At 40.3% G+C, this 10,788-nt stretch overlaps 1 protein-coding gene across 2 annotated transcripts in view; it reads right to left on the bottom strand.

The window, feature by feature from the left end:
* Positions 1 to 9,057: 9,057 nt before the first annotated feature.
* The window catches only part of LOC103479257 (homer protein homolog 3-like), a 38,830-nt gene continuing 37,099 nt past the window's right edge, over positions 9,058 to 10,788 (bottom strand). For both annotated transcript variants that reach the window (XM_008433600.2, XM_008433601.2), the window contains exon 11: positions 9,058 to 10,518. In XM_008433600.2, coding sequence (XP_008431822.1) covers positions 10,333 to 10,518 — 186 coding nt within the window. In that variant the 3' untranslated portion in view covers positions 9,058 to 10,332. The remainder of the gene's footprint in view (positions 10,519 to 10,788) is intronic.

The following is a 10,788-nucleotide window of genomic DNA, read 5'->3' as shown; positions in this document are numbered from 1 at the left end:
AGCTAGAGAACCAAACTGACGTTTCCTTCTGTGCAGCCCCGTTCTGTGTAGGATCCTGCTCAGAGTAGCTATTAATGGTTTTAACCACAGTGCAAAGCAGCATCCGTATCCGTGTAGACCAAACATGAAGGGAAACCTGACCAATTCATGTCAGCCACTGTACTAGCCTAGCATAATAYCGCCACTTCCTGGACATAAAATTATCACGTTTATACAAGATACGTATCACGTTTTAACAAGATACATAATCACGTTTTAACAAGATACGTATCACGTTATAACGTGATAGCACTCGAATTTTTTTTTTCCCTGCGTGATAGCAATGCGCTTCCGTAGATACTTACTGTAAAATGTAGTGGAGTAAAAGTAGAAAGTACCCATTATTAAATCTACTTAAGTAAAGTACAGATACACGAAAATTGTACTTAAGTACTTCGTTACTTCCCACCGCTGGTTGTAAATAAATCACACATTATAAGGCAGATTAATCCTGCCTACCTACACATGTTTGGACAATGGTCCGGGGTTCGATTCCCTGATGGGAAGATGTCTTTCTATTTATTTGTTTATTTTCTTTATAGATCAATGTAGAACTTGGGATATTTGTTTCCAGTATGTAACATGAATGCAGTAAGCAGAATTTCCCTGTTAAGTTGCTGATTCATTTGTAAGATAACGTAAACCTGCTGAAATATGAGTAGAAGCAGCAGAAAAAAAGTGAAAATGCTAATTTTCTTAAATAGCAAAATTACCATCTCATTCCTCTCAGGAGGGAGTTTTTTTTCTATCATTCGGTGTGCTACTATGTCAGGGGTCCCCAAACTTTTTCCTGAGGGCCACGTAACTTTTCCCGTCTCTGGTGGGGTCCAGAGTCAGTTTGTAACAGAAAAAGTGTGACAATTGCAGGAGTGCCTAAATGTAAAAAATGATTGTTTTCCACAAAGCACAATCAAATAACCCCCTCTGGGTTCTTCACAGAAAAAAAATCCAGGAAATAACACTTTTTATGAAATAAATACCATATTTTCTGGACTATAAGCCTCACCCCCAAAGTTTTTTTTTAAAAACAGTAAACATACACATATAAGCCACAGATTTCTCTGCCGCTCCAGGTTTTCCACAACGATGCAGCAGCAGCAGAGGGGGGAGGACACCCAAAATTTGAGTCACAACAGGTCAATTGAATATCACATTTATTACGGTTGAAAAAGAAAAAGTTGCCAAGTTTAGATTTAACTGAACTGATTATGGTACTTTCTGAACGGTAACAGTAAAAGTGCTGATCCTTCGTGTTGCAACTAGCATGTGCTAAATGAAAATGGCCGCTTCTTCTTCTTCTTTACATTTCAATGGCAGATTGCATTCATTATTGTTGCACTACTGCCATCTATTGGATCCTAATATCTATGCCTCATAACGATCCCAGTATTATTTTTTAAAAAACGAAAAATGTTTTTTGTTTTTTTTTTAAACCTACAAGGGCATGGGTTGAGCACGGCCCATGTATGGAGGCCTTAGTCCTCGATGTGGCTGTTGCGGGTTCGGTTCCTGGCCTGGCGACCTTTACCGCATGTCTTTCCCCATTACCAAGTTTCTTGTCAATTAACTATCAAATAAAGGCCACTAGAGCCAAAACCTTTTTAAAAACCGAAAAATCTTCTTTTTCCCCTCAATGCTATTTAACTGATCAACAACTTTCTCAAATTTCAATTCCCTATTAAAACCCAATTCCGTTTTAATGGGCGCTTTCTTCTTTTATTTCCAATTTTGACTTCCAATGATTCACTTCCTGCTGAAGAGGCCCCTGGTGGTTGAAGAAAAATCTTCATATAAGCCGCACCGGGCTTTAAGCCACATGGTTCAAAGCTAAGGGAAAAAGTAGCAGCTTATAGTCCGGAAAATACAGTATATGAAAAAAAATCTAAATGCTCTTTGGTATTGTTCAGGGGGCCAGACCAAATGTGGAGGCGGGCCGGATACGGCCCACGGGCCGTAGTTTGGGGACCACTGTACTAGGGCATTTATGGGAGGACTCAGTAAGGAGTGAGAGCAGGATGTTTAAATACTTTGAGGGTGAATCCACACCAATAGCCGGGGGCTGATTAGCTAATGGGTTGCAGTTTTGACGGGAGAGAGCAGAAGGCAGACTGAGCAGAGAAAGTGGCAGAAAGGGGCAAAGGAGAGCTAAGAAAGTGAATCTAAGATTCTGGTGGATGCCGGTGGTGACAGAGCAACCCACGAAGAGGATCGGGAGGCCGGCCTTTTGGCCCATGAAACCCATGAGAAAGATCTGGAGGTTGACTGTGTTCCTGGCGGGACCCAGAAGTTTGATGAATTTGAAACTCAGGAGGGCATGAGCACAGGAACCTCGGTCCCACAGGACAGCAATGCCAGAGGAATTTGGGGACCACAGGACTGCAGCAGCAGAGGTGCGTGAGGCCCGCAGGACTGCGGCACGACTGAGTCTCTGGAGGCTGCCATTGGAGCAGCTTGCTGTTTAGAAGCCAGCCTCGTCTGAAGGGCTTTGCAGTCCCCCCTCTGAGTCCTTGAGGAGATTTTCAGGAGCTGGGGAAAACAACTCATGTAGAGGTGCTGTGGAACTTGGGTGTTTTTAAGAAGAGGAAGCTCCATAGTGACCTCTAGTCTCCTGAGCTCCACAGTGATGTCCAGTCTCCTAAGCTTGTCAGAAGAGGTGCTAGGGAACTACAGAGGGCCTCTGGAGATGAGGAGGGCCCATTTAGGTGTTCTGACAGGAGATCACAGTGGAACTCAGGAGGCTGGAAATCACAGGGAGACTGCAATCTGGAACTCTTGAGGAAGCAGTGCAGCTCGCAGATGAGCTGATGCTGGTTGTGTGGCTGCATGAGACTGAGAGGCTGATGTGGCTGCTGCTTCATGGGACTGATTTATTTAGAATAATTATGAAATGTGCAATGACAATGAATGGCAGGATATTGGGTCTGGGACCACAGAAGGACACAAGAGGATGTTCTGGTAAGGATTGACTTTACCTGGGAGACATGGAACGTGGGATGGACACGGAAACTGGAAGGAAGACGGAGACAGACAACTGTGGAACTGATGACAGATTTAATAACATAGAGTCCAATAAAGCATAGAGCGAGAGCAATTTAAGGAGAATATCAAGGTGAAGGAATATCAAGAGGAGGAGAGGCAAGCCTTTTGTTCAAGTGGGTACTGGAGTAATGGGATGTGTTTATGGCCAGGTGAATCTGAGTTTTTGGTCAGCAGTTTGTTGGAGAGTGGAAATTGTATTGGACAAGATGTGTTTGCAGCATAGGTGCTGGAACAGGGGGGACCAGGGGGGCATTGCCCCCCCTCCACACTTTACGGGCCTGCCCTGTCCGTCCGCTGGTCCCGCCAGACATTTACACAGGCTGCACGCAACTCTAACAGTCTGTGACTGACACCTCTCTGAGTTTATATGCAGAAAGAGGTACAGATAAAACCTACAGCACTGAGATCTGGACCAAATCTAAGGGTCCAGATCATAGCAGTCACCCAAAGGTTTACGCACATGCGCAGCTCCGGGTCGGGTTGGGATCAGAAACCGGTCTGACATCTGAAAAAAGGCTTCGACTCTGATCTGATCCAGGTCTGAACCAATTCTGCCTAAAGATTAAATTAGATTTTTGCATTTGTCACCATTTATAGAACTGTGACAATGTTTTCTTTCTAAAACATTGTCACAGTTGTGTTGGGATGAAAAAAAATACATCGGACCCATGTCCATTTACAGGTCGGACCAAATGCTCACCCACACTTTGCCCATAGCAGATCATTTTTGCTCAGGTTGAAAAATAATTGCATGATTTTTTTTCCCCTCTTTGCTATTCCAAAAGCCAATCAGTCATCAGTAGCCATAAGTATCAATGGCTACTGATGGTTTTCAGGTCTCTGTTGGCTGTTGAAATTAATTTTTGTCTGCTAAATAAGCACATTAAAGTTTATTCACCGTGTTTTTCATTTTGTTTTAAATGCAAAAGTATTGTCAGCAGTCTGGCTCGTTATCAGTCCCACTCAGATCATCTCTTTCCTGCACAATTTGTGGAACATGCAGCAAATATAATATATGCACCAATATTTTAGATTCATTGCACACCAACTGAAATATTTCAGGTCTTTTATTGTTTTAATACTGATGATTTTGACATACAGCTCATGAAAACCCAAAATCCTGTCTCAAAAAATTAGCATATTTCATCCGACCAATAAAAGAAAAGTGTTTTAATACCAAAAAAGTCAAACTTCAAATAATTATGTTCAGTTATGCACTCAATACTTGGTCAGGAATCCTTTTGCAGCCTTCAATGCGGCATGGAGGCCATCAGCCTGTGGCCCTGCTGAGGTGTTATGGAGCCCAGGATGCTTCGATGGCGCCTCCTCACCCTGACTCTCATACTGACAGGAGGAACCACAGAGCTCTGTTAGGTTAAAGCTCATCTTCTGAAGTTGGGATATTTTTCCTCCAACAGGTTCCAGAGGAATCACCTCAAATCAGATGTTGGACTGGATTTTATTTCAATGTCATTTGTGAAAGTTAGAGCCTCATTTTCACTATAAAAGTTGAAAAAAGTTATTTTGGAGAAAATCTCATCAACATCAATATTTCCACTAAAGAAGAGGCAAAAAAATTGTTTGATAAAGGAAAAGCCTCTTAGATTCTGAGCTCGATGGCACCAAACTATTTTTTGTATTAGACAATTCATTTATAATTTTACACAATTATCACGGTAGAAGCCATTTGCTTGTTAAATATTTTATGAAACATATTTACCGTGTTTAATGTTTGTTGTAAATGACTTATACTCACAAAGAACGAGGTAATTAGTCCAAGTTTGTCGTTTATTGAACGTTCAGAAACTACAGCGGCTGTAAAGAGCCACAGCAAAGGTAAAACCCAAACAGATGATCAACTCAAAACCACTCGCACATTTTCTCTCTCTCTCTCACTTAAGCACACCTGTTTCCATGGTAACCTCCTGCGCTCCACAATCCAACCCGAGATTACGTTAAAAATATAACATTCAGTCCGTTATGATATCAGGTTTGCAGGCCATTGTTTCTGGTTCAAAAGTGGCTTGACCTTTGACCTGRGGAATGCGGCACCTGTAGCCCATTTCCTGCACGGTGGCTCTGGATGTTTCTACTCCAGACTCAGTCCACTGCTTCCCCCAAGGTCTGGAATCGGACCTTCTCCACCATCTTCTTCAGGGTCCGGTCACCTCTTCTCCTTTTGCAGCGTTTTCTGCCACACTTTTTCCTTCCCACTGAGGAGCCTTGATACATCACTCTGGGAACAGCCTATTGGTTCAGAAATGTCTTTCTGTGTCTTACCCTCTTGCTTGAGGGCGTCAATGATGACCTTCTGGACAGCAGTCAGGTCAGCAGTCTGACCCATGATGGGCTGGGAGGTTTTAAAAGCCTCAGGAATCTTTTGCAGGTGTTTAGAGTTACTTTATTGATTCAGATAATGAGGTTAACTGCTCATCCAGAGAACCTTTTCATGATATGCTAATTTTTTGACACAGGGATTTTGGGTTTTCATGAGCTGTTTGTCAAAATCATCAGTATTAAAACAATAAAAGACCTGAAATATTTCAGTTGGTGTGCAATGAATCTAAAATATATTAGTTTAATTTTTATCATTACATTATGGAAAATAATGAACTTTATCACAATATGCTAATTTTTTGAGAAGGACCTGTAGATAGCGCAGTGCTGCTGCGCCGTAACGTGGTGATGCCCTGGAACCATTAGGTTGTCCTGCTGCTTTAAATTGGCATTGCTGGAGAATATTTGACATCTATTTTATTTTACTTTTTTAAAGTTACAAATATTTGACCAGTCGTGATTTTTGTCATATCTATCTATCCTCGGCATAATTGTTTTGTGTGGATTTTGGACTTGTAATAAGTAGCTGAGCACAGGGATGCCCGCAGCTGTACACACTGTGTACCTTGAGATTTTTCTTTAAGTAAAACAGAAAACAAGAATCTTATTGGTCAGTTTACTTTTGTAAATGGCGGCTTGGTGCTTTTCTGTAAGCTAAAAATGAATGAGCAGTTTGAATCCTCCCGCAGTTCAAAGAGAGGTCGTTTGGATCCTGCCAGGGTTTTTACCGTGTGCGCGGTTCTGGCGGCCCGCGTGTGTGTGTGTGTGTGTGTGTGTGTGTGTGTGTGTGTGTGTGTGTGTGTGTGTGTGGGGTCTGGCGAACTAAAGCGCTGACGGGCCACCCGGTTGGACAGCTGCTACTGGTCTGTTCACACCAATGACGTAATGACGACAAACCTTCATACAAACACGGTGTTTTAATACCGTCGATCTCTGTATTCAGCTGTTCTTAGATCGGCTGCAGGCATTTATCCGTCATTGACGTTTTTCCAGACCCCAGTTTTGACAATGGAATAAAGTCCATTCCGCCACCTCAATGCGCTGTGTAAAGCTGCCTTCTGCATGTCCCCCACTGACAACTTTTAACATTTTTTCCTGATTATTTTCCACCAAAGCTTTATGACCGAAGCGCATTTAATAGCAAACATTCATCAAACCCAGCCAGACCGCAGCGCATGGTAGACCCAAAAATGTCGTCCTCGAGGTGAGGGGTGTTTACTGTTTACTTCGGGACAGATCAGATTGCGACAAACCCACTGAACTGATTGACAGGTGCCATCATATCAATTGAACAAGTTCGCGCTCCTGACATTCAAAGTGCGTAACCCCATGGGCCCCTCACCTCAAAAATGAATCTGGTGCCGCTGGTTTGCAGTAGCAGATGTGATGATGGACTGTAGGGAGGCTGGAGGGATACCTTGGGTGGCTGATGGTGTGGTTGCCTCTATTCTGAAAGAGTGACTTCAGAAGTGGCTATGGGGAGACTACATAGTTCTAGGGCAGGGGTGCCCAAAGTCTGTCGGCATTCTGCACGTTTTAGTTCTCTCCCTGCTGGCAGTACCAACCTTTTCAGCGTGTCGATGTTCCTCTTAGGCCTTCTAACGAGCCATTACTTGATCCAGGTGCGTTAAACCAGGGAGAGAACTAAAACATGCAGGATGCCGGCCCTCCAGGACCGACTTTGGACACCCACCCCTGTTCTAGGGTCTGTCTAGACCAGGGGTGGGCAACTCCAGGCCTGAGGGCCTGTTTCCTGCAACTCTTAGATGCGTCTCAACTTCAACAGACCTGAGTCAAATAATGAGGTCGTTAGCAGCACTGTGGAGAACTTGACTGGTCTTAGAAGATGATTGAGCTGTTGGTTTCAACAAGGGCGCAAATCTCATCTCTTTATTGGGGGGGACCATAAACAGAAAACTTTCTTAAGACCAATTTTGGGGGGACGTTGGCAAAGTTACAGTGAAATGTAATGTAAAATGTGGTTTAAACCACATTCAAGCTGCAGAACCAAAAATGACTAGTAATGCACATCAAACATGTTTTTCTAAGAAAGCAGCCTATTGAGAAAAAAACAAACTCAAATGTTACTTCTATACAAGTTTTCTTAAGTCTCACTGATCTAATCTCTGCTACACCTTTACAAAAATTGAAGGTTGTAAATAAGAAAGCTTCAATGAGTAACTATTAAAATTCCTCATGAACATTGATTTATTGAAATGGCTCCCAATACAGGTTATGGGCTATTTAAATTATAACTTAAGTTGCTTTATTTTTAAGCCTTTTTTAGTTTTGCCAGGTCCTGGGTGACGGAGAACCAACAGGTAGATAGAAATGAATATCTATAGAAATTAATATCTGGGGGTATTATAACTTAAACGTAACATTTAAAGCACCAGGGTTTATATAGAAAAATATTCAAGTTTATTTTGTGGTTTTAAAGGCTCTTCATTGAAGACAGAGAAATAAAGGCATAACTTTCTGCTTTTTTATCTGTTCTCTCTTCTATTCTTGGCTCACATACTCTGAGATGGTCCACTTGCTCAGCCCCTCCCTCCCGTTTCAAATTGTTCTAATTAACTAAAAGTTAAAGAATTAAATATGAATGAGATGTTTGCTACCTTTAACAAAAAAGCTTAAGTCTATGAAAGCAGTGTAGCAATTTTACTAATGAGGCAGTTTATTATGATTCAGCCAAGAAAAATAACGAACTGCAGTCTGCTCTTCATTGTTAATGTGATTCTTCTTATTGAGTAATGAAAGTAAATAAAAAGTGTTGCAGGTCTTTTAAGTATTTACTTACTGGAGGGTTTTATGTTTGTGCTGCAGAGCCATAGCTAACAGCTAGCTCCTCACTTCAGTGACTCTAAGGCAGGGGTCACCAACTCCAGTCCTCCAGGGCTTCCTTCCATCCTGCAACTTTTAGATTCACCTCTGCTCCAAAATGTCTAAATTTCCTCACCAGCATTCATTCCTCTCTGTAATAGACTGGAAATGAGCAGTTTATTTGATCCAGGTGTGTTTGAGCAGACACATCTCAAAGTTTCAGGACGGTAGCCCTCGAGGACTGGAGTTGGTGACCCCTGCTGTAAGGAGCCTGTGCCCTTCAGCAGCGCTCTTCCTTCAAGTTGGACTGAACCATTCTTACTTTTTTCCTGAGATAAATGGCAGATTCCCGACCCCACTGAGGGACAAGGGTGCATGAAAATGGATGGATGGATGGATGGATAAATGGCAGATTTAGTTTGTTCTTTATTTCTTTTGCCTTTTCGGAACAGCAATAATTTTCGTGGGTCAATTTGACCCGGAGAGTGTTTAGCCATGCTATAGTGTCAGAAACCAAAAAAATCATCCAAATCTTTTTTGTATCTTATTATTAACTCCAATACTAACCATTTCAATCAATCTTAATTAGTAATATGCAATACATCAATAGTATGTCTAAAACTCAATATGTCATCTTGTAGAAGTTGGAAGTTTTGTTGACACGTCACTGTATTGTATTAAACTAAGTCTTTTGAACATGTTTAACCTGTCTACATTTGTTTAAATACATTTCCTGTTTTCCTTACTTAAAATGTATATGCAAAGTTTATATAACATGGCAATAGGATATCCTTCACAAAATAACAGCACAACACAATAAACTATTAAAAAACATTGCTTTAATTTCCTCCCTTGATAACTCAGAGTCCAAGACAAAGCTGTCAAGTCTCTTCACTACCATTGGAAGAAGTGATCAGTAAGGCCTGAAAAGAGAAAAATCATGCAAGCAATCAAGACCATTTCAAATTATATTCCTCAAATTATACAGAAAATATAAATGAGTTATCGAGTACAACCAAACTCTCAAAAGCTCCTGGCTTATTGTTCATAAATCAGTGAAACAAATGATAGAAATCAAGAACATTAAATGAAATATTGAAGGTAAAACAAACTTTCTTAAATGTAATATGGTCATTAAAATGTCTAGTCTTAACCTAAAGGTTAGTATTGTTTAAGATTATGCACAGAAGGTAATCTTCAAAGTAAAATTAATATGGCAAATATTTGTGTGCTTAAATATATTCTGTAGAAAGGCCTTATTTATCCTAATTTAGTTTCCCTAAATTCTCTATACTAACACATTCTTTAGTTACTCAGACATAATAATTTAAAGTATATTTTTAAAAAAAGATGTAATTATTTACCGAGGTCTTACGTACTCTGCACTTAACATTTGATCTTTGGTGTCAAAATTCAGATCTGGTATTTCCATTAATCAAATAATACAGTCCTGTTGATATTTGATCACTTACATTTTAAAAAATTTAGTTCAATGTCTTCCCAGTATTACATAGCATATCTTGGACGTGTTAAGCTAACTATAAGATTATCTATTTAACTAGAGTTAAGTTTCTTAAATAGGCAAGTCTAAGTATGTTTTTCTTGCTCTTCATTAAAAAAAAGTCACCAAGCGTTTTGCTCCTTTTCATTTTCTTACAGTCTCAAATTGTTGTGACAATGAACAAAATTGCTGTTTATTTATTATAGCACTGTGCTGCTATCTTTTACAAGTTTAATGAAAATATAAGTACTTGTTTGAAAATCTATGTTGTTAAAGCACATGTTTAAAATTTGCTTATTGCATTTAGTTAATTTTTGAATGGAACTTGAAGCTATAGATTAGGTCAGAGAAGCATTACCACATATGATGTTGCTTAGGCCTCTACCTACTGTAAATTATCTTGATGAACACACAGCAGAATCTGGTTGAGCACAGAAATGGAGTGACCCAATAATGATTTATTTGCTCTGTAGCACAGGGATCAACTCAAACCTTTTTAGTTTGCTTGTCGCTATAACAATGGGAAATGTAACCACATTAGGTGTTCCTTTTTTGTCAGTTGATTCCATGTTGACATCTTTCCTCAACCCTTCTTATTTGTCAAGAAGTTTAACAAGGCTCTGCCGAAGATCGTTCAGGTCAAAGATCTTAATGTCCAGAATTTCTATGGCCCTCTGGATCTCAGTATCCATGCGATCTCGTTCCTCCAGAGAATTACTTAGTGTCTGCTCTGTGTTCTGGATGCGACGCTCCAACTCTGAGCTCCGCATCTCCATTTCCTACAGTGAGCATAAGACATTGTTACAATAAGAACCAGAGACTTAGACAATATAACAATTTGCTCATTCCTCATACCATCATGAAGTTACTGGGAGTGTGTAGAAAGTGACATTAAAAAAGGAATTTAGAATTAACCAAGTCTTTCAAAATAATTGATTTGGTCAAGATTCCATTTTTTATTACCTTACTGTAGTTTAATTTTCAGTAAGATAAGGAAATACATAGTGCTTTATTAAGACACTCTAAGACGCTTAAAATTAAATTACTCA

This window comes from Poecilia reticulata, linkage group LG17 (assembly GCF_000633615.1).
Source record: "Poecilia reticulata strain Guanapo linkage group LG17, Guppy_female_1.0+MT, whole genome shotgun sequence".
In the NCBI taxonomy this organism is placed as follows: domain Eukaryota; kingdom Metazoa; phylum Chordata; class Actinopteri; order Cyprinodontiformes; family Poeciliidae; genus Poecilia; species Poecilia reticulata.
Note: the sequence above shows the minus strand (reverse complement) of the source record. Positions and strands in the feature narration are given on the sequence as shown.